This window comes from Pristiophorus japonicus, chromosome 12, assembly GCF_044704955.1.
Source record: "Pristiophorus japonicus isolate sPriJap1 chromosome 12, sPriJap1.hap1, whole genome shotgun sequence".
In the NCBI taxonomy this organism is placed as follows: Eukaryota; Metazoa; Chordata; class Chondrichthyes; family Pristiophoridae; genus Pristiophorus; species Pristiophorus japonicus.
The window spans coordinates 207,142,894-207,165,845 of NC_091988.1; the positions used below are offsets into that span (position 1 = coordinate 207,142,894).

A 22,952-nucleotide genomic window follows, 5' to 3' on the forward strand; every position below is an offset into this window, starting at 1 on the left:
CACAGCATTCAAAAGGGAAGTGGATAAGTATTTGAAGGAAAACATTTTGCAGGGCTATGGGGAAAGGGCAGGGGAGTGGGACTAGCTGAGAGTCAGCACGAGCTCGATGGGTCGAATGCCTTCTTCCGTGCTGTAACCATTCTATGATTCTACAGACAACTCCCGAGTGTCAGGGAAACCTGCCAAAAAAAACTCCTCAAAGTCAAATTTGGGGAAAATTGTTAGTTATTATTTGGCAGCAATAATTAACTTCCAACCGCATTCGATGCGGTTACTTCAACCGCAAGGCCCCTCTGGTGGCGGGAGTATATCCAAATCTCACACTGGTGTAAGGTAATCAGAAGCATTTTTATTGTCATGTACAATAACAGATTAAATAAACAATGATAAAAACAAAATATATATATTTTAACTGGAGAGCAGAGAGGCATTCTGGGAGCAGGCAGCAACTCAACAGTCAGTATACCCTGGGTCCAGGTCATTTTTGCAGGTTCCCTGAAGAGGAGGGTGTGAAAGATCAAAGGGGCGTAAACTTCACGAGGAGCTTTGTAGAACAAAATGGATCCAATTCCAACCATTAAAAGTAATCAAAAATAGTTTGGTGGAAAGTCTCAGGAGTTGAGTAAATCTTCAAAAAGGCAATTTTACAACTGAGCAACTTGAGTTAAGTTTGGATAACACCGAGACTTGGCTCACAACATGACTTCAAAACAGCCATCAGCTGCTAAAGGCGGGCAAATTGCAAAGCTACTTACTACCACGCTCAGTGTATTCATAAAAATTCCTTCCTCTATTTGGGGGACGGTGTTAATCCGTTGAAATAGAACAGGGTCCATTCATGCACAAACACCCAGAGAACTAAGTTTCAAGGCATCAATTGGGGAATAATCGCCCCCTGACCGCTATCTTCTTGCACTTTAACAGTGAAGTTTTCTATCTAGGTTAGTGATTTTCTTGCCACATTTCTTTTAAGAATCAAATTTAGACTAAGAGAATTGTTTTAAAATAACAAACATGGCTGAAAGAAGGGTAGGAATAGCAGCTCAACATTCCTGGTTTTCAGACAAGATAGAGAGGGGGTCACAATGTTGACGAAAGAAATAATTACAGCTAAGAGGAGGGATGATATGTTGGAAGAATCATCAAATGAGGCCGTATATGTTGAACTGAAGAACAAAAAAGGGGCAATCACATTGCTGGGAGTGTACTATCGACCCCCAGTCAGAGGGAGCTAGAACTGCAAATATGTAGGCAAATGTCTGAGACGTGCAAAAACAATAGGGCAGTAATAGTTTGGGGTTTCAACTATCTAATATTGACTGGGATAGAATTAGTGTGAAACGTATGGAGGGAGCAGAATTTTTAAAAAGCCAGTACGCAGCAAACCCAAGAGAGGGGCGGTTTTGGACTTAGTTTTAGGGAACGCAGCTGGGCAGGTGGAAGGGGTATCAGTGGAAGAGCATTTTGGTGCTCATGATCATAATTCAGTGAGATTTAGGGTAGTTATGGAATAGGATAAAGATAGAGCAGGAATAAAAGTTCTCAACTGGGGTAAAGCCAATTTTGCTAAGCTGAAAGATGATTTAGCCAAAGTGGACTGAAACAGCTATTTGAGCAGTGGGAGGCATTCAAGGGGGAGATAGTGTGGGTTCAGAGCAAGTACGTCCCCTTAAAGAAAAAGGGTGGGACTAACAAATCTAGAGCCCCCTGGACAGGGCATACAGGGTAGAAGAAAGAAAAGGAAGCTTATGATAGATACCGAGGGCTCAATGCTGCAGGAACCCTAGAGGCGTATAGAAAGTGCAGGGGGGAAATTATGGTTCTTAATGAATAATTTGAGTTCGTTTTCACAAAAGAGAGGGATGATGCAGACATTGCAATCAGGGAGGAGTGTGAAATATTAGATGAAATAAACAGAGAGGGGAAGTATTAAGGGGCTTAGCAGCTTTGAAAGTGGATAAATTCCCAGGCCCAGATGAAATGTATCCCAGGCTGTTAAGTGAAGCAAGAGAGGAAATCACAGAGGCTGTAACCATCATTTCTCAATCCTCTCTGGCTTCAGGTGTGGTGCGGAAGGATTGCTAACGTTGTACCGTTGTTTAAAAAGGGAGGAAGGGATAAACCGAGTAATTACAGGCCAGTCAGCCTAACCTCAGTGGTGGGAAAATTATTGGAAGAATTCTGAGGGACAGGATAAATCTTCATTTAGAAATGCATGGATTAATCAAAGACTGACAGTCAACATGGATTTGTTATGGGAAGGTTGTGTCTGACTAACTTGATTGAATTTTTTGAGGAGGTAACCAGAAGGGTCGATGAGGGCAGAGCGTTTGATGTAGTGTATATGGATTTTAGCAAAGCTTTTGATAAGGTCCCACATGGCAGACTGGCCACGAAAGTAAAAGCCCACGGGGTCCAGGGCAAAGTGACAAGTTGGATCCAAAATTGGCTCAGAGGCAGGAAGCAAAGGGTAAAGATTGATGGGTGTTTTTGTGACTGGAAGGCTGTTTCCAGTGGGGTTCCGCAGGGCTCTACGCTGGGTCCCTTGCTTTTTGTGGTATATATATCAATGATTTGGACTTGAATATAGGGGGCATAATTAAGAACTTTGCAGATGATACAAAAATAGGCTGTGTGGTTGATAATGAAGAAGAAAGCTGCAGACTGCAGGAAGCTATCAATGTACTGGGCAGAACAGTGGCAAATGGAATTCAATCCGGAGAAGTGTGAGGTAATGCATTTGGGGAAGGCTAACAGGAAAGGGAATACACAATAAATGGTAGGACTGAGAAGTGTAGAGGAACAGAGGGGCCTTGGAGTGCAGGTCCACAGATCCCTGAAGGTAGGACAGGTAGATAAGGTGGTTACGAAGGTATACGGAATACTTACCTTGATTAGCCAAGGCACAGAATATAAGCAGCGAGGTTATGCTTGAACTGTATAAAACACTAGTTAGGCCACAGTTAGAGTACTGCGTGCAGTTCTGGTCACCACATTACAGGAAAGATGTGACTGTATGAGAGAGGGTACAAGAATGTTGCCTGGACTGGGGAATTTTAGCTATGAGGAAAGATTGGATAGGCTGGGTTTGTTTTCTTTGGAACAGAGGAGGCTGAGGGGCGACCTAACTGAGGTGTATAAAATTGAGGGGCCTAGATAGAGTGGATAGGAAGGACCTATTTCGTTTAGCAGAGGGGTCAATAACTAGGGGACATAGATTTAAAGTAAGTGGTAGGAGGTTTAGCGGGGATTTGAGGAGAAATCTTTTCACCCAGAGGGTGGTGAGGGTCTGGAACTCACTGCCTGAAAGGGTGGTAGAGGCAGAAACCCTCACCACATTTAAAAAGTACTTGGACATGCACTTGAAGTGCCGTAACCTACAGGGCTACGGACCCAGAGCTGGAAAGTGGGATTAGGCTGGATAGCTCTTTGTCAGCCGGCCCGGACACAATGGGCCGAATGGCCTCCTTCTGTGTTGTAAATTTCTATGGTTCTATGATAACGAAACTGAGTACCAACAAGCTCTGCTGCAATCTCTTCCAACAAAGACACAAGGGGATTTACTGAAGGATAAATGAGTCACATTTCAAATCAGTTTGTGTGTTCTCCGGGGTTCAGTTGAGGGTGATCAAAGTATAGATGGTTACGGGTTGATTTGATTGAGGTTTTTAGGATTTTGATAGGAATTGATAGGGCTGTGGATGCTGAGTTTCTGAATATATTCAAGGCTGAGATCGATAGATTTTTGGAGTCTAGGGGAATCAAGGGATATGGAGATCGGGCGGGAAAGTGGAGTTAAAGTCAATGATCAGCCATGATCTTATTGAATGGCGGAGTATAGCCTGCTCCCCCTATTTCTTATGTTCTTATGAAACACTTCCTCACACAAAGGGCGGTAGAAGTGTGGAACTCTCTCACACAAAGAGCGGTAGATGCTAGCTCAAGGAATCATTTTAAGTCTTGAGATTGACAGATAAGGGTATGAAAGGCTTTGGAGACAAGGCAGATGGGATGAATTTAAGATACAGATCAGCCATGAATGGTGGAATAGGCCCAAGGGGCTGAATGGCCTACTCCTGTTCTTATGTTTCTAAACTAGGAGTTTGTGGTCCAATGAAGATGGGACACTATGAACAGGGCACCTCAATACGGTGACTACTGAAATTACAATACCCGATTACCCGAGATGGAAGGACTCATGTCAAATGCACATCACCACTTAACCGCTGGCCCAAGAGGCAGAGAGCATTATCGCAGTGACTTTCATCAGCTTTTAATCTAGTAGCAATTTGTGAAGTTAAACATACAATAGGCTAAAAGGCCAGCTTTAGATCTAGCAGGATTCTCTTTGGCAGATCGCTTATACAAACACAGTCCATTGATTGGTCAACTATACCCATGGCCCTCTGCGTTCAACTCTGCTTTCATTGGTTAGAAATAAGAGAAAGGGAACTGAAGCACTATTCATCTTGACATTACCCCACACCCCCCAAATAGCTGCTTATTCTCCCAACCTTGCTTACTGCCAGATTTGGCAAGTATTCAATGTGATGTAGAATAATTCATCAATACTCAAATTCTTTCCGTTTCACTGCTCCACTTGCCCCTGCCCAGTTTAAAGATACATTCTTCCCTCAGTCTCGATCTACTTTATACCTCGTAAAAAGAAATTAATTGAAACAGAACTTTCAGATGGGGAGATAAGATAACCTTACAAAGTGTTGAAAAGGCTTCACTGCCTCAGACAGCAAGTGCTGGATCATCTCAGGCAGATGACAGACACACACGGAACACAGGGACTAGGCACAGGACTGAAGCAAGAAAGCAGCAACACACGAGCTGCCACTCGTCAGTTTGCATTATAGGCAAGCATCAAAGTATCCAATAATCGCAATGGGAAAATAGTTGCACAATCATGGAGATATTGGAGAAAGGAAATGTACACAACATACAGAGGGTAACTGAGATTTCAGTAAGAATGCATCCCGAGTCTTGCAGTGTTAAATGAAGCAGAGCAGGAAGAATCTCGGCGAGAAAGCGAGAAATTAACAAGGTGGGTTGGTTTGTCCATCAACACTGCGCTGGACTTGTCTGTCCATCACAGAGTCGACAGTTCCAATCTTTTATGACCAAGCAGATTACCTTGGTGCCAACCTGACCCCTGGGTATTCAGTGGCAGCTTACTACAGGCCACAAGCTTCCCTCTCTACAACCATTACCCCTTTTTGACAGAAATCCACCTCACGGCCTGGTCTTGGATCTTGCTAGTGGGAGGAAGCCCTCCCATTGCACATCACGGAATCCTGAACCATGCAGGGAACTGTATGGATATCTCTTACACCTTTCACCTGGGATTTGGCTGTCATTGCAGGAAGATGGAAAAAATCAAAGCATCTTCACCCCTCTCTGTGTAATTATGAACCACTCTGCAGGTTAAAATTGACATTGATCAAAGCCCCGTGAAGCAACAACTGGATAGAATCTGCTGGTACCTTTGAGATCCCCACTTGAGCTGTGCAAACCAACACACATTTGGGAACCCCCACCACCTCCTTCCATCGGTTCGCCCATTGTTCAGTGTATTAGACCCTCAGGCAAGGAACATTATCATTCTTTCAGAAATGTCTCACTGTAAAAACATCCCTTTTGATGCCATCCAACAAATGCTGAATATGAGGGGACAGTGGGCAATTTTGTCCCATTCCTTTTGAGAGGCTCAGTGAGTCTCCCATCTATACTCAGAATTGAAGTACAATCCCAAATAAAATCTGGGATTTAACCAAGCGCTCCTATTTGTTTCAGGAGGTTACATAAGGCACTAGGTCCAAAACTTCACAAAAATGAATAAAAACACTGCAAGTGATTTCCCAAGTCTTGCTCTGTTCTGTGATCTTCTATAAAGTCACAACCTGCCCAACCCATTCCCCATTAAGATCCCTCTCCTTATGGATAAAGTGGTGGACCAGCTGCACATCTGCCTGACACAGCCTCCGTGCAGATCCAGTCCATATCCTTTTGGTCGGTGCTTGCCCAAGACCCCAAGAATGCAGCCACACACTGGCTGGACTTTTTACTTAGTTACTAACTAGCCCAGAGGAACTCTTTATATCCAGACTGATGGCAGACTTTAGCCAATGGAAAAACAATTTTAATGTAATTACAGAGTCAGTCGGATGAACACAGCCTACTGATACTGCGTTATCTCAATGAGCTGTATTGTAACCCACCGGTAGAGACTTTGAGTAGTCTTACAGACCCTCCGGCTAGTTCTATGCCCGTTGCAGCCAATGGCAGTGATAGCCTAAAGTTCTGAAACAACATTTACAAAGCTCTTTACTGCCCCCTGCTGTGAATGGAATGTTATAACATTCACATACACAGAGATGTGTCGCTGCCAACTTTAAATGATTTTAAAATCCTGAACAGTCTTTGGTTAATCCAAGGACCTGCAAATGCAAACTGGCACAGGCAATATTACAGCGAGACCAGGCCGAAAGGCTGTGGATGCTGGAGGGTAAATCAAAATATTCAAGATAGAGATCAATAGATTTTTGTTAGCTAAGTGTATCAAGGGATATGGATCAAAAGGTAGGTAAACGTGTTAATACAGATCACCCATAATTTAACAGAACAGCGGAACGGGCTCAAAGGGCTGAATGGCCTCCTTCTGTCCTAAAGAACTATTTTCGAAATTTGAATGTTTTTTTAATGGTTGAAATCAACTACAAGGAAATCCAGAGATTGCAATCCAAGAACTGTGGGTTTCACTGGACTCGTCAATAAATGGAATGAATGAATGGGAATGAGTGAGAAAATCATTCATCTCAAATAAAGCAGAGAATGCAGATTCTTTTCAGTGAGGCAATACACATGCTTCAGAGCTGCATTAGTTTTAGACATCCTAATATTGGATCGGGATGGACAGAGTGCAGCAGTTACCGACCGGGATGGACAGAGTGCAGCAGTTACCGGGATGGACAGAGTGCAGCAGTTACCGGGATGGTGTTTAAAATCAGAGTCTGATCACACAACAGGTGGAACGTTTAGCAAATGTGTCTCGGCGAGCGAGGAGCACTCAGGATTTCTGCTGCTGGAGACAAGTAGGGAGATGGATTTAGTCTGTTTAAGAGTCAGAACTGCAACATGATTACATTTTGATGGTTAAAACTCTCAACATTGGCATTCAATGGACTCAAAACTCTTGCTGCAGTAATGCAGAGTTTGAGTTTAGCATTTAGCTATTTACTTCCACCCCCTGGGGGCATTGAGCCGACACCCTGGGGGCACTGACCCGACCCCTGGGGGGCACTGAGCCGACACCCTGGGGGCACTGAGCCGATGCCCTGGGGGGCACTGAGCCGACGCCCTGGGGGGCACTGAGCCGACGCCCTGGGGGCACTGAGCCGACGCCCTGGGGGCACTACACCCTGGGGGCACTGAGCTGTTTGCTGGTCTAGGACTAGGACACCATCAATAATGTTCAAGTAGAGGCAAAGCCATAGACCTGCACAGTGCTGAACCCGTGTCAACGGCAGCAGCCAATCAGGCATGCAGAGGTTGCCGAGCCCAGGGGTAGAAACTGGGCACAACCACTACTGCAGAGCATGGTAATCCTTAAATCTGGTGGGGTGAGTTATAAAAATACATCTGGGAGCTCCCCGAATAGTGTTGCCTGTAAGCAGACCAGGTCCAATCTCATGTCAGAGTTATGTTATCTGATCTCAGCTCACAGCGCAGTGCCTGTGTTGGGGAGGGCAAGCCTGTCAGGCCCAGTGAAAGTGCGTGTGTGGAGATTGTGTGAAGATTGGGTTTGGCTGCGATGCTCACTTGGCTCAATAGCCCACACACTTGCCGTCAAGGCTTACATAATAGTGGACATTCAGGTGGGGCACTGGAGATTAGGAGGGATTGTGGAACTAAAATCACAGCAACAATCAAATCCTTCAGGAGAGGGAGGGAGGCAGGGAAGCAGATCAGAGATTAGAGGCGCTGATAGCTTAGCTCCGTTTTAATTAGCCTCTTTCCACACAGGCTCTTCATATCAGCCAGCTTGGAACTGTAAGATACTAAAGAGACTCCAGATATGGGAGAGGCACCAACATTGTGCATCCTCATCTTGTGGATAGTCTTTTTATTTATAAACTCAAACAGCTCCATCACCAGTACTTCCCCCTCGTGTTTATACCTCACAATACTGCCCCCAGACACAGGACGTATGGAAAGGTGGTGCAAGTGGACAGAGTGCAGACATTTCACACGCGATACACTTGACTGAAATCTTAGCGACATTGAATTTTGTCATTTGATGTCACACTGACAGATTTTTTTACTTCCACAAGTATTATAAACTGCACTAATTCAAGCCCATTAATCATTATTTTACACATATATACAGCTCACTCATTGTGTAAAGTTTAATGGCTTTACACAAATCAGCATTCAATCAAAAACCCAACTGGGCCCGCCTGTGACTCAGAGAGCAGGATGACCCCCCCCGCGCAGTGCTCGGTTAGCTGAGCACAGCCTCACAGCACCTTGGGTAGGGAGAGAAGAATTGGCCAGGATTACGGACCTGGATCAGTATTCAACGTTTCCAGCTGAAAATTCAAGGACAGAACTTGGCTCCACTTTGATGTGCCCTCCCACAATCCAACAGCCTGCAGACACTCACTGTGAATCATCAAACTTGGGCGAGGCACTCGAGGGCGACCAGCACCCATGGAACTGCACCCAGTAAGGAGTCACCACCTTGGGGAAGAAAGAAAATTGGCGAGAGAGAAAAAAATAGAAGATGATAAATGAAAGAAAAAAAGCTCGATGAATAACCGTGCACTAGATCCCTTTAGAAAATGAAACCTTTCCAGACTTTGCAAAAAACTATCGGAGCATTCAGCAAATTGTACAAGTCAAACTCTGGGCATATTAAGTACACTGTATATATTATAAACTATATGAGTATTTAATAAGCTGTACATGTTATATAAGTTTTAAGTTCAATGCTTGAAAGCAGACTCAAAATACCCCAAGAGAAACACAGCTCATTAAAACCCTGATAACAGCAACTCAGTTTACCAAAGTATTTAAAGTAAAAAGTTCCTGTAAAAGAAATAAAACTACTTTTAAAGTCCCAATGTACATTGCCACTATGATTACATTGACAGGTGCTCTGCTAGCCATTTGCGTCTTCCCATAACCAAGAATTGTAAATGGGAAGATGCAAAATGACACAGGTAGAGGTGAACATTTAAAATACCGAAGTATAATGGGACATTTGTTTAAAAAGATCAGAGATCTTAAAAGTGCTCCACAGTACGTTTAGCCCAAGGCAGTGCTGGTTCTCAGGCAACTAGGACTCTTGCACCCAGTGATGGAACATCTCTCATCCTCCCCCCAGCCAGTAACGTACAAGTTCAGACAACCAAAAGGACGTTAATCAAAGACAAAAGGCATCAGTCCATGGTTAAAATAAAAGCATCTGCGTCAAACACCAACCAGCTCTTCCCCAACTCCCAGTCCGAATGCAAACAAACATCAGACAATACGGCCTGAATATCCATGGTCTCAGGCTTACTCTGCAGTTGTACGAAGCATTAGTCCAATTGGTCCACACGCTGCATATCAGTCTTCACTGAAGTCTTTATCAACGTTCATGTACGCTTCATCAATGTAGCTAATGATTGCACAAGGGGCCGTTCGGTCAGGACACAGCAGCAGTGACACTGTCTCTTTCCAGTAACTGAAGCTAATGCAGGAACTCTGTGGGAGGAAGAGGATCAGGTTCAAAATTTAACTTGTAATAAAAGGTCATCAAGAGCTTTGAGCAGGAGCTCAATGTTGAGAGGTTCCTCCTCTCTCCCTCCCTTTGCCCTAAAGGAGACATTTGGTGTTGGGGTACGACTCCTGGGTTCCAGAGGTCATACAGTACCTCGCCCAATTAACCATTCTTCTCAAACATGTGGTTTTTGTTAGAACAGGAGATTACAGGGTGATTGAGAGATAAAACAAATAAGGATGGGACAAGGCAGCTAGAAACAGAATGTAACCAGTGGTCGAGAGGAGAAACTGTTTGTTTTACACTGGAGATTGAGGCCAAGGATTAGTGAGTGATTGAAGCAGAGGCCATATCAATAATAGGTTAGGATAAAGGAAATGGGGATAAAGGAATATGGGCACAGGGCAGGCTCATGTGAAGGACAAACACCCATTTCCAAATAGTAATTCTTTGTAAGACTTGTAATACTTGCAAACTCAGACAACAAGAATCAGCACGTTATTAAAACAGGGCATGAAAGCCAGGCCTGGTCAAATCATGTCTCCACATTAATACACACACATACTCTCCGACCCTGACTATCAGCCCATAACCCCACTCGCAGTGAAGATTAGAGAGCCAGTTACCACTCAGTTGAGGTCGAGGAGTTCACCAAATCAACCTTTCTTTCTATCATTCCCCAGTTACTGCTCCCATCACACTACATTCGCCAAGACACAAAGGGCAAGACAGCGGATAGCCACCTGCTCAATTTCCAGGTTGGATTAAAATAACAAACTAGGTGAAATTAAATTACATATAATTTTTATTTATTATTTAAGATGATTGAAAACCCTAAAGATTCATGCCTCGGCTGTGCAGACTCACGTTCTCCAGACACGTGCTGTCCTTATCCTTGTTGAGGTAATGCTCCTGCCAGAAGCGTAGCAGGCTGTGGAAATTGTTGAGGAGGAAACCCGGGTATTTCTCGGCGAGCTCCTTCTCCCGCAGGGCATTCAGATAGAATGGCAGTTTGCCCTTGCGCCTCGCCAGCATCAAGATCACCAGGCTCGTGTTCAGACAGCTGACATTTTCCTTGCATAGCAGAAACATTAAATATTAGTAGGATGTCTTAGCAGTCAGCCTCCTTCCTCCTCGAGCTCACAACAACAAGTCTCAAGTAAGTGCGAGACACCAGATGATGGAGTATAAGGAACAAACTTTATTGATGCCGTTTCAGTGATCGGTCCGACTAAACAGAGGGGGAAATTTTCCCATCAATAAACGAATTAGTGTTAAAAATGACACAGCATTACATCAGTTATATAGCACAGAAACAGGCCATCCAGCCCAACCGGTCCGTCCCGGTGATTATGCTCCACTCGAACCTCCTCCCATCTAACCCTATCAGCATAATCCTCGATTCCCTTCTCCCTGAAATGCTTGTCCAACCTCCCCTTAAATGTATCGTTCTATTCACTTCAACCCCTCCCTGTGGCAGCGAGTTCCACATTCTCCCCACTCTCTGGGTAAAGACATTTCTTCTGAATTCCCTATTGGATTTCTTGGTGATTATCTTATATTGATGGCCTCTAGTTATGCTCTTCCCCACAAGTGGAAACATTCTCTCTGCATCCACTCTATCAAAACCTTTCATAACTTTAAAGACCTCTATTAGGTCACCCCTCAGCCTTCTTTTTTCAAGGGAAGAGACCCCCAGCCTGTTCACCCTTTCCTGATATGTATACCCTTGCATTTCTGGTATCATCCTTGTAAATCTTCTCTGCACCCTCTCCAGTGCCTCTATATCCTTTTTATAAAAAGGCGACCAGAACTGTACGCAGTATTCCAAGTGCGGTCTAACCAAGGTTCGATACAGGTTTAGCAAATCTTCCCTACTTTTCAACTCTACCCCTCTAGACATAAACTCCAGTGCTTGGTTTGATTTTTTTTTTATAAATGGCCTTGCTAACCCGTGTTGCTACTTAGTGATTTGTGTATTTGTACTCCGAGATCCCGCTTCTGTATTGGCCACACACCCCCACCCCCCAACCCCACCCCCTTCCAATTTGGTGTTGTCCAGAAATGTAGAAATTGTGTTTTTGATTCCAATGTCTACACCGTTAATATAAATTGTGAACAACAGTGGTCGCACTGATCCTTGTGGAACACCACCTCCTGCCACTGTGAATAGCTACCCTTTACCCCTACTCTCTGCTTTCTGTCTTGAAGCCAGCTAGCGATCCATTCTGCTACTTGTCCCCTGACTCTGCGTTCCCTGACCTTGTTCATCAGTTTATTATGGGGTACCTTATCGAAGGTCTTTTATAAATCTAGATAAATTACATCTACTGCATTACCCTTGTCTACTTTCTCTGTTACCTTTTCAAAAAATTCAATGAGGTTGGTCCCTTTTAAAATCCATGCTATTTATATTTTTGGTTTCTAGATGTTCTTCTATTTTCTCCTTTAGTAGGGATTTCATTATTTTTCCTACCGCCGATGTTAAACTGACTGGTCTATAATTCCCTGAACAGGTTCTATCCCCTTCTTAAATATAGGTATTGTGTTAGCTCTCTGCCAGTCCTCTGGCACTACACCTTTTTCTAAAGAATTACTAAATATGTGTAGTAGATTCTTTTAAAATGCGCGAATCTAATCTGTCTGGACCAAGGGTTTTATCCTCTGAGTTTCATTAGTTTATTTAGTATATTTCCTCGTTTTATTTTAAATGCAGTTAATACATGACTAATCTCATCATTCAATGTCATCTCCACCTGTTCTATCTCCCTGGTAAATGCTGAAGCAAAGTCATTATTTAATATTTCTGCCATCTCTCTATTGCTGCCCGTGTATTATCCTGTCTATCCCTTAATGGCCCTATTCCCATCCCAACCTTCCATTTTTTATTGATGTGCCTGTAAAATATTTTACTGTTTTGTTTTATGTTCCTTGATAATTTAATTTCATATTTCCTCTTTGCCTTCCTAATTGTGTTTTTGACTTCTCTCCCAATCCCTTCGTATTCTCTCTTATGTTCCTCCCAGCTGTCCATGTACTTAATGTATGCCTCTTTCCTTGCTCTCTATGGCTTTATTCATCCATGGAGTCTTTAGTGTTTAGCCTGTTCTAGTTTATTAGCGGAATATATTTTTCCTGGACTCCGCTGAACACGTTTTAAATGTTTTCCAATGCTGTTTTACATTGTTTGCCAACATTGTTGTCCATTTTATTTTACCCAAGTGCTAATCTCAGCACCTCAAAACCAGCTTTTCTCCAATCTATTACCCTAGTCTTTGTTATACTTATGCCCTTCTCAATTATCTTAAAGCGCATTATATCATGATCACTATTGCCTGGATGTTCCCTTACTTTTACTTCTCTTATCTGCTCTGGTTCATTCCCTGTTACTAGCTCTAATAGCAAATCCTCTCTTGTTTGGCTTTTTATATATTGGGTTAGAAAGCAGTCCTGTACACATTGTAGGAACTCCATTCCTTTACCTACCTCTTCTGTCCAATTAATAGGGTAGTTGAAATCCCCCATGATTATTATTCTATGTTTTTATTCATTTCCCTAATTTGTTTGCATATTTCATCCTCCACCTCCCTTCCACTATTAGGTGGTCTGTAAACTATCCCCATTAGTGTGATTAATCATTTATTATCTTTTATCTCTATCCACATGTATTCTATTTCTGTCTTGCTGATCGTTGTCACTTTTTTCTACTGCCACTGCTATCTCTAATAAGTACAGCTACGCCTCCTCTCCTTTTCCCTTCTCTCTCTCTTTTCTAAATGTGTTATACCCTGCAATGTTTAATTCCCAGTCCTGATTTTTCTGTAGCCATGTCTCAGTAATCCCTACTATATCTGGTTCCTCACAACGCATGATTGCCTCCAGCTTCCCTGTTTTATTATGGACACTCTGGGGTATCGAATTCCAAAGATTCATGACCCTCTGAAAGAAGAAATTCTTCCTCATTTCCGTTTTAAATGGGTGACCCCTTATTCTGAGACTTTGCCCCCCGAGTTCTAGATTTCTCCATGAGTGGAAACATCCTCTCTGCATCTACCCTGTCAAGCCCCCTCAGAATCTTCAATAAGATCATCTCTCAGTCTTCTAAACTCCAATGAGTATAGGCCCAACCTGCTCATCCTTTCTTCATAGGACAACACCACCATCTCAGGAATCAACCTTGTGAACCTTCTCTGAACTGCTTCCAATGCAAGTATATCCCTCCTTAAATAAGGAGACCAATACTGTACGCAGTACTCCAGGTGTGGTCTCACCAACGCCCTGATCAGTTGCAGAACTTCCTTAATTTTATACTCCATCTCCCTTGCAATAAAGGTCAACATTCCATTTGCTTTTCTAATTACTTGCTCTATCTGAATACTAACTTCGAGTTTCATGTACAGGACCCCCAGGTCTCTCTGTACCGCAGTATTTTGTAATCATCATTTAAATAATAATTTGCTTTTTTATTTTTCCTACCAAAGTGGATAAGCTCACATTTTCCCACATTATATTCCATCTACCAAATTTTTGCCCACTCAGTGAACCTATCTATATCCCTTTGCAGATTCTTTGCGCCCTCCTCACATCACAAATTTGGCTACATTATACTCGGTCCCTTCTTCCAATTGTAAATAGTTGAGGTCCCAGCACTGATCCCTGTGGCATCCCACTAGATACAGTTTGCCAACCTGAAAATGACCCATTTATCCCGACACTCTGTTTCTGTTAGCCAATCCTCTACCCATGCTAATATATTACCCCCAACCCCAGGAGTTTTTAATCTTGTGCAGTAACCTTCTATGAGGCACCTTATCGAATGCCTTCTGGAAATCCAAATACACCACATCCACTGGTTCCCCCTTATCCACCCTGCTCGTTACATCCTCAAAGAACTCCAGCAAATTTGTCAAACACGATTTCCCTTGTTGCCAAATTAAGTTAATTTAAGGGTTAAGTCATGGCAGCAGAGCCCAGACTCGTGTCATGCTCCTCCTGTGCTATGTGGGAAGTCAGGGACGCTTCCAGTGTCCCTGGCTACTATGTGTGCAGGAAGTGTGTCCAGCTGCAACTCCTGATAGACCGCATTGCGGCACTGGAGCTGCACATGGACTCACTCTGGAGCATCCGCGATGCTAAGGATGTCGTGAATAGCACGTTTAGTGAGTTGGTCACACCGCAGGTAAAGGTTACACAGGCAGGCAGGGAATAGGTGACCATCAGGTAGAGCAGTGCAAGGAAGGTAGTGCAGGGTCCTCCCTGCGGTCATCTCCCTCCAAAACAGATATACCGTTTTGGGTACTGTTGGGGGAGATGGCTCATCAGGGGAGGGCAGCAGCAGCAGCCAAGTTCATGGCACCATAGGTGGCTTTGCTGCACAGGAGGGCAGGAGAAAAAGTGGGAGAGCTATAGTGGTAGGGGAATAGAAAGCCGCTTCTGCGACCACAATCGAGACTCCAGGATGGTATGTTGCCTCCCTGGTGCGGATCAAGGATGTCTCGGAGCGGCTGCAGGGCATTCTGGAGGGGGAGGGTGAACAGCCAGTTGTCGTGGTGCATATAGGTACCAATGATATAGGTAAAAAAACGGGATGAGGTCCTACAAGCTGAATTTAGGGAGCTAGGAGTTAAATTTAAAAATAGGACCTCAAAGGTAGTAATCTCAGGATTGCTACCAGTGCCACGTGCTAGTCAGAATAGAAATAACAGGATAGTTAAGATGAATACGTGGCTTGAGGAGTGGTGCAGGAGGGAGGGATTCAAATTCCGAGGACATTGGAACCGGTTCTGGGGGAGGTGGGACCAGTACAAACCAGATGGTCTGCACCTGGGCAGGACCGGAACCAATGTGCGAGGGGGAGTGTTTGCTAGTGCTGTTGGGGAGGGTTTAAACTAATATGGCAGGGGGATGGGAATCTATGCAGGGAGACAAGAGGGAAGCAAAATGGGGGCAGAAGCAAAAGGTAGAAAGAAGATAAGGAAAAGTGGAGGGCAGAGAAATCAAAGGCAAAAATCAAAAAGGGCCACATTACAACATAATTCTAAAAGGACAAAGAGTGTTAAAAAAACAAGCCTGAAGGTTCTGTGTCTCAATGCGAGAAGCATTCATAATAAGGTGGATGAATTAACTGCGCAGATAGCTGTTAACGGATATGATGTAATTGGGATTACGGAAACATGGCTCCAGGGTGACCAAGGCTGGGAACTCAACATCCAGGGGTATTCAATATTCAGGAAGGGTAGACAGAAAGGAAAAGGAGGTGGGGTAGCGTTGCTGGTTAAAGAGGAGATTAACGCAATAGTAAGGAAGGACATTAGCTTGGATGATGTGGAATCTGTGTGGGTAGAGCTGCGGAACTGCGGAACACCAAAGGGCAGAAAATGCTAGTGGGTGTTGTGTACAGACCACCAAACAGTAGTAGCGAGGTTGCAGATGGCATCAAACAGGAAATTAGGGATGCATGCAATAAAAGGTACAGCAGTTATCATGGGTGACTTTAATCTGCATATAGATTGGGCTAACCAAACTGGTAGCAATACGGTGGAGGAGGATTTCCTGGAGTGTATTAGGGATGGTTTTCTTGACCAATATGTCGAGGAACTAACTAGACTGGGTGATGTGTAATGAGAATTGTGTTGAATCCAAGGAAGAGGCATATAAATTGACCAGAAAAAGCAGCAAACCTGAGGACTGGGAGAAATTTAGAATTCAGCAAAGGAGGACAAAGGGTTTAATTAGAAGGGGGAAAATAGAGTATGAGAATAAGCTTGCAGGGAACATAAAAACTGACTGCAAACACTTCTATAGATATGTGAAGAGAAAAAGATTAGTGAAGACCAACATAGGTCCTTTGTTGACAGAATCAGGTGAATTTATAATGGGGAGCAAAGAAATGGCAGACCAACTAAACAAATACTTTGGTTCTGTCTTCACTGAGGAAGACACAAATAACCTTCCGGAAATACTAGGAGACCGAGGGTCTAGGTGAGGAGGAGGAACTGAAGGAAATCCTTATTGGTCAGGAAATTGTGTTAGGGAAATTGATGGGACTGAAGGTCGAAAAATCCCCAGGGCCTGATAGTCTGCATCCCAGAGTACTTAAGGAAGTGGCTGTAGAAATAGTGGATGCATTGGTGGTCATTTTCTAACATTCTGGATCAGTTCCTATGGATTGGAGGGTAGCTAATGTAACACCATTTTTTTTTTTTTTTTTAAAAGGAGGGAGAGAAAACGGGTAATTATAGACCGGTTAGCCTGACATTAGTGGGGAAAATGTTGGAAACAATTATTAAAGATGAAATACCAACGCATTTGGAAAGCAGTGACAGGATCGGTCCAAGTCAGCATGGATTTATGAAAGGGAAATGATGCTTGACAAATCTTCTAGAATTTTGTGAGGATGTAACTGGTAGAGCGGACAATGGAGAACCAGTGGATGCACCCCCCCCCCCCCCTCTCTCTCTCCCCCCCCTCTCTCTCTCCCCCCCCCCTCTCTCTCTCTCTCCCCCCCCCTCTCTCTCCCCCCACCTCCCCACCGCTGACACCTCATCCCTTCCCCGCCACCACTAGCCGCCTCCCCTCCCTGCCCCCGTCCTCCCCTCCCCCAGCAACACCCCTCCCCACATAAACATTCCTGTGTAGGCGCCCATCATCAAACTTAGATTTAAATTAACCCATGGCTTTTGAAGTTAGCCCCATGAGGAAAAAAATATTTTCAGAGCGAGAGACATTCAGACACACGACAATCTCCTGTGGAACTGCTCATGCTAAATCAGAGAATGCACGGTTTTAAAAATACAAATTATACCATACAAAATAGAATGTAGACATGTATCACTTTAACGTTAGGTGTAACTGTTGTGGATTCTTGAACTGGAGAGGAGTAGGTTAAAGGTCAGGCTCTATAAGGGGGTAGGTCAAAGGTCAAGATCTATAAGGGGCTAAGTTTGAGGTCAGGGTCTGCATTAAAACCCTGGCTTACTCCGAATTATAAAACAGTTAAGAATTTGTAGACGTGTTTTAATTTGATGTTTGAGAGAGCAAGCTGAAACAAAAGACATTTTAATTCTCTTGACAAAATGTAAATACTTCATAAAAGAATTAAGTTTACCTGCGTGAGCGTCTGCACTTGAATAATATTAATTAGCCGGAAAAGGAATGAGAGCCGGTTTTCCACACGCGACATGTAGGATAGTAGGCAGCACTGGGAAATCACTTCTGCAACTAAGTACAGAGCACAGTGGTCAGAATAATAGTGCAGGGGATAACCAGATTGCAACTCCTTCCTCACACAGATCAGTGGAGAAATTACAAACCAAACGATTACACAAACAGAGGAATATACACAATGACAGCAGGAATTTTACCAACTCTTGATGTAAACCGCTAAACTGCAGATCATGATAGCACATGCTATTTAAATTAAAACTACTCAATAAAGACCAGGGACCACTTGAGCCCACCTTTCCATCTCCTGCCCCCTGCAGCAGATTTATTACCATGTGCTCCTGGCAATGAGCGTCCCAGCAGCAATACCTTGGGGGCCACCAGTAATGTGCAGATCAGGGGGGCAATGGTTGGTCTGTTTTATGTGGTGTGAATGTTGCCTGCCATTTATGAGCCAAGCCCGAACGTTATGTAGATCCTGATGTAGGTTCAAACCTACATTCTCTTACCCTACCACCGTTTAAGTTTAAGCTTAAGCTTAAGTTCCCCCCCCAGCCCTAATTGCGGGTACATTCCCCACTCCCCAAAGCACAAACCCATGCTGCACGGACAACAACCTGGACCCACCTATCAGACCTCTCCGCAGCACCAACCACCTCCTGGACCTCTCCACTGCACCTGCAACTCGCTCCCTCTCCAGATTCTAAGGCTTTGGAGCTCCGTCCGCCCAGGCCCGGCCTCCGTCCGCCCAGGCCCGGCCTCCGTCCGCCCAGGCCCGGCCTCCGTCCGCCCAGGCCCGGCGGTGTCCTTCGGAGTCCCTTCGGCCAGCTTGGAGCCAGCCCTGGAGTTCTATCGGCCGGCGGCCCAGTTTGCGGAGACGAAAGCAGCTGGAGGAGCTGCAGCGGAGCCCGTGTCGGGCATGTAACGTGAGTAATGGCGGCGGCCACTCTTGACTTTGCCCACGACCCTTCGAGAAGCTAAAATGGAGCAGGGCCCCAGCGCTCCTCATCCCCACCCCTCATCACACCTCTCCCACCACCTCTTCTGAAGGCACTGCCTAGTACCGAGCTTACGGCTTGCATCTAGGCCCATACAGCAGTGCCTGGTCTCCAGTCGTCTCGGACCCCCTTGCCACCGGACTAACACCTTGCTCTGCTCAGCCCGTGTGGTAGCTGGTGTGCACCGGCCACCCCACGTTAAAAGAACTCACGCACAGGCATCTTCCACCCTTCAATGTGAAGTTCGGGACCTGGAACATCAGGACCCAAGGACGATCCCAACAGCCACAGACCGGAGCGCCGCACCGCCATCATTGCCCGGGAACTTAGACGCTTCATTGTCGACATCGCCGCCCTAAGTGAGACCCGGGGGCAGGGGAAGGCTTGCTCAAAGAACAAAGTGGAGGTTACACCTGCTTCTGGAAAGGCAAACCAGAAAAAGAATGTCGCCCTCATGGAGTCGGTTTCTCCATCAAGAACGAGCTGGTTGACCGCCTCAGAGACTCCCCCTGCGGGATTAGCAAACGTCTCATGACTCTCCGACTCACCCTGTCCCGGAACCAGTGTGCCACAGTCATCAGCGCGTATGCCCCAACACTCGAAGCTACAGATGAGACCAAAGAGGGATTTTACTCCAGCCTCGGACAATCCCTGTCCCGCGTCCCTACGGACAACAAACTGATCCTGCTCAGCGACTTCAGCGCCAGAGTAGGTAAGGACACAGACCTCTGGGGAGGCGTGATCGGCAGAGAGGGAGTAGGGAAAACCAACTCCAGCGGTACCCTGCTCCTGACAAAATGCCTAGAACATCTTGCTCCGCCAGAGGGACAAGTACAATGCATCGTGGCAACACCCTCGCTCCATACGCTGGCACCTGCTCGACTACTTCATCGTCCGAGCGAGGGACCGCCAGGGCGTGTGCATCACCCGCGCCATGACAGGAGCCAACGACTGTTCCACCGCCTAAACCGTTCCATCATCAACATAGCCCCAAAGCGACGACGGCAACAGAAACAATGCTGCAGAAAAATCAACGCTAGGGTACTCAAAGACCCAACTAAGAGAATCCTCACTACCAACCTGATGACCCTCGATGACACCGAGGCGCAGAGTGCCCACGGTGCCTGATCTAACCTCAAAGCCTCCATAACCAATGCCTGCGAAGAGATGCTCGGTCACTCAACCAGGAAACAGCAAGACTGGTTTGACGAGAACGACCAGGAGCTAATAGAAACGTAGAAATTTACAGCGCAGGGGGAGGTCATTTCGGCCCATCGTGTCCACGCCGGCCAACAAAGAGCCGCACGGCCCTTGGTCAGCAGCCCTGAAGGTTACATATAAACCTATGAACAATGACGGAAAGGCAAAGAGCACCCAGCCCAACCAGTCCGCCTCACACAACTGCGATACCCCTTATACTGAAACATTCTACACTCCAACCGGAGCCATGTGATCTCCTGGGAGAGGCAAAAACCAGATAAAAACCCAGTCCAATTTAGCAAGAAAAAATCTGGGAAAATTCCTCTCCGACCCATCCAGGCGATCGAAACTAGTCCAGGAGTCACCCTGGCCGTATTCTATTCCCTGCAGTACTGACCATTATATCTGCTCCATCCAACAAAAGGTCATCCAGTCTAATCCCAATTACCAGCTCGAGGTCCGTAACCCTGCAGGTTACTGCGCTTTAAGTGCACATCCAACCATCTCTTAAAAGTGGTGAGGGTTTCTGCATCCAGCACTCTTCCAGGCAGTGAGTTCCAGATCCCCACAACCCTCTGCGTAAAGAAGCCCCCCCCCCTCAAATCCCTCTAAACCTTCCATCAACCACCTTAAAACTATGCTTTCTCGTAATAGCCTCCTCCACCAATGGAAATAGATCCTTACTATCCACTATGTCTAGGCCCCTCAAGATTTTGTACACCTCAATGAGGTCTCCTCTCAACCGCCTCTGTTCCAATGAGAACAAACCCAGCCTATTCAATCTGTCCTCATAACTAAGATTCTCCATTCCAGGCAGCATCCTAGTAAATCTCCTCTGCACCTTCTCCAGTGCAATCACGTTCTTCCTATAATATGGCGACCAGAACTGCACGCAGTACTCCAGCTGTGGCCTAACCAAAGTATTATACAAATTAAGCATAACCTCCCTGCTCTTATATTCTATAAGCTGCAAGTGCAAGGCATTTCTGAACCTGAAGCAGCAACCCAATTTTGGACAGCAAAACAGCTCTACAGGCGGCTTAAGACCGAGGTCCAACAAAAAGCCCACGAACTAAAGAATAGTTGGTGGGTGGAGAAAGCACACGAGATCCAGCAGTTGGCCAACAATCACGAGGTTTCTTCAGCGTAGTCAAGTCCACCTACAGCCCAGGCACTATTGGCACGACCTCATCTCTCTTATCTGGAAGGAGGAGAGCATGCCAGGAGATCTCAGAAAAGGGGACAAGTCCGACTGCGGTAACTACAGAGGAATCTCCCTGCTGTCGGCCACTAGGAAAGTCATTGCAAGAATCCTCCTCAACCATCTTCTCCCTGTGGCTGAGAAGCTCCTCCCGGAGTCACAGTACGGGTTCCATCCAAAAAGGGACACAACGGACATGATCCTTACGGTGCGACAACTACAAGAGAAATGCAAGGAACAGCACCAACCCTTGTATATGGCTTTCTTTGACACCGTCAACCACGATGGACTATGAAGCGTCCTCCTCAATTTCGGCTCCCCCCAAAAGTTCGTCACCATCCTCCGCCTGCTCCACGACGACATGCAAGCCGTGATCCTGACCAACAGATCCACCACAGACCCAATCCATGTCCAGACCGGGGTCAACAGGGCTGCGTCATCGCACCAACGTTTTTCTTGATCTTCCTCGCTGCAATGCTCCACCTCATGCTCAACAAGCTCCCCACTGGAGTGCAACTAAACTATAGAACCAATGGGAACATGTTCAACCGTCGCCGCCTCCAGGCTAGATCCAAGGTCATCCCATCCTCTGTCGTCGAGCTACAGTACGCGGACGATGCTTGCGCCTGCGCACATTCAGAGGCCGAATTTCAAGCCATCAACACCTTCACCGAGGCGTACGAAAGCATGGGCCTTGCGCTAAACATCCGTAAGACAAAGGTCTTCCACCAACCTGACCCCGCCACACAGCACTGCCACCCGGTCATCAAAGTTCACGGTGCAGCCTTGGACAACATGGACCATTTTCCATACCTCGGGAGCCTACTATCAGCAAGGGCAGACATTGACGACAAGGTTCAACACCGCTTCCAGTGTGCCAGCGCAGCCTTCAGTTGCCTGAAGAAGAGAGTGTTTGAAGACCGGGACCTCAAATCTGGCACCAAGCTTATGGTCTACAGGGCTGTAGTGATACCCACCTTCCTATATGACTCAGACGTGGACCATATACAGCAGACATCGCAAAGCGCTGGAGAAATACCACCAACGCCGCCTCCGCAAGATCCTGCAAATTCACTGAGAGGATAGACGCACCAACATTAGCGTCCTCGATCAGGCCAACATCCCCAGCATCGAAGCACTGACCACACTCGACCAGCTCCTTTGGTCGGGCCACAATGTCTGCATGCCCGACACTCGACTCCCAAAGCAAGCGCTCTACTTGGAACTCCTACACAGCAAGAGAGCCCCAGGTGGGCAGAGGAAACGTTACAGGGACATCCTCAAAGCCTCCCTGATAAAGTGCAACATCCCCACCTGTGCCTGGGAATCCCTGGCCCACGACTGGCCAAAGTGGAGGAAGAGCATCTGGGAGGGCGCTGAGCATCTTGAGTCTCGTCGCCGAGAGCATGCAGAAAGCAAGCGCAGGCAGCGGAAGGAGTGTGCAGCAACCCACGTTTTCCTTCAACCACTGTCTGCCCCACCTGTGGCAGAGACTGTAATTCACGCATTGGACTGTACAGCCAGCTGATAACTCACTTTTAGACTGAAAGCAAGTCTTCCTCGATTCCGAGGGACTGTCTATGATGATGAGGCTGAAACGGAGGAGTTGTGAATAGAG

At 45.8% G+C, this 22,952-nt stretch overlaps 1 protein-coding gene across 3 annotated transcripts in view; it reads right to left on the minus strand.

Annotated features, from left to right (window-relative positions):
- Nucleotides 1-329: 329 nt before the first annotated feature.
- The window catches only part of LOC139277689 (short transient receptor potential channel 4-associated protein-like), a 34,388-nt gene continuing 11,765 nt past the window's right edge, over nucleotides 330-22,952 (minus strand). For all 3 annotated transcript variants that reach the window (XM_070896519.1, XM_070896518.1, XM_070896520.1), the window contains exons 9-11: nucleotides 17,880-17,992; nucleotides 10,640-10,846; nucleotides 330-9,756 (exon numbers count right to left, since the gene is read on the minus strand). In XM_070896519.1, coding sequence (XP_070752620.1) covers nucleotides 9,619-9,756; nucleotides 10,640-10,846; nucleotides 17,880-17,992 — 458 coding nt within the window. In that variant the 3' untranslated portion in view covers nucleotides 330-9,618. The remainder of the gene's footprint in view (nucleotides 9,757-10,639; nucleotides 10,847-17,879; nucleotides 17,993-22,952) is intronic.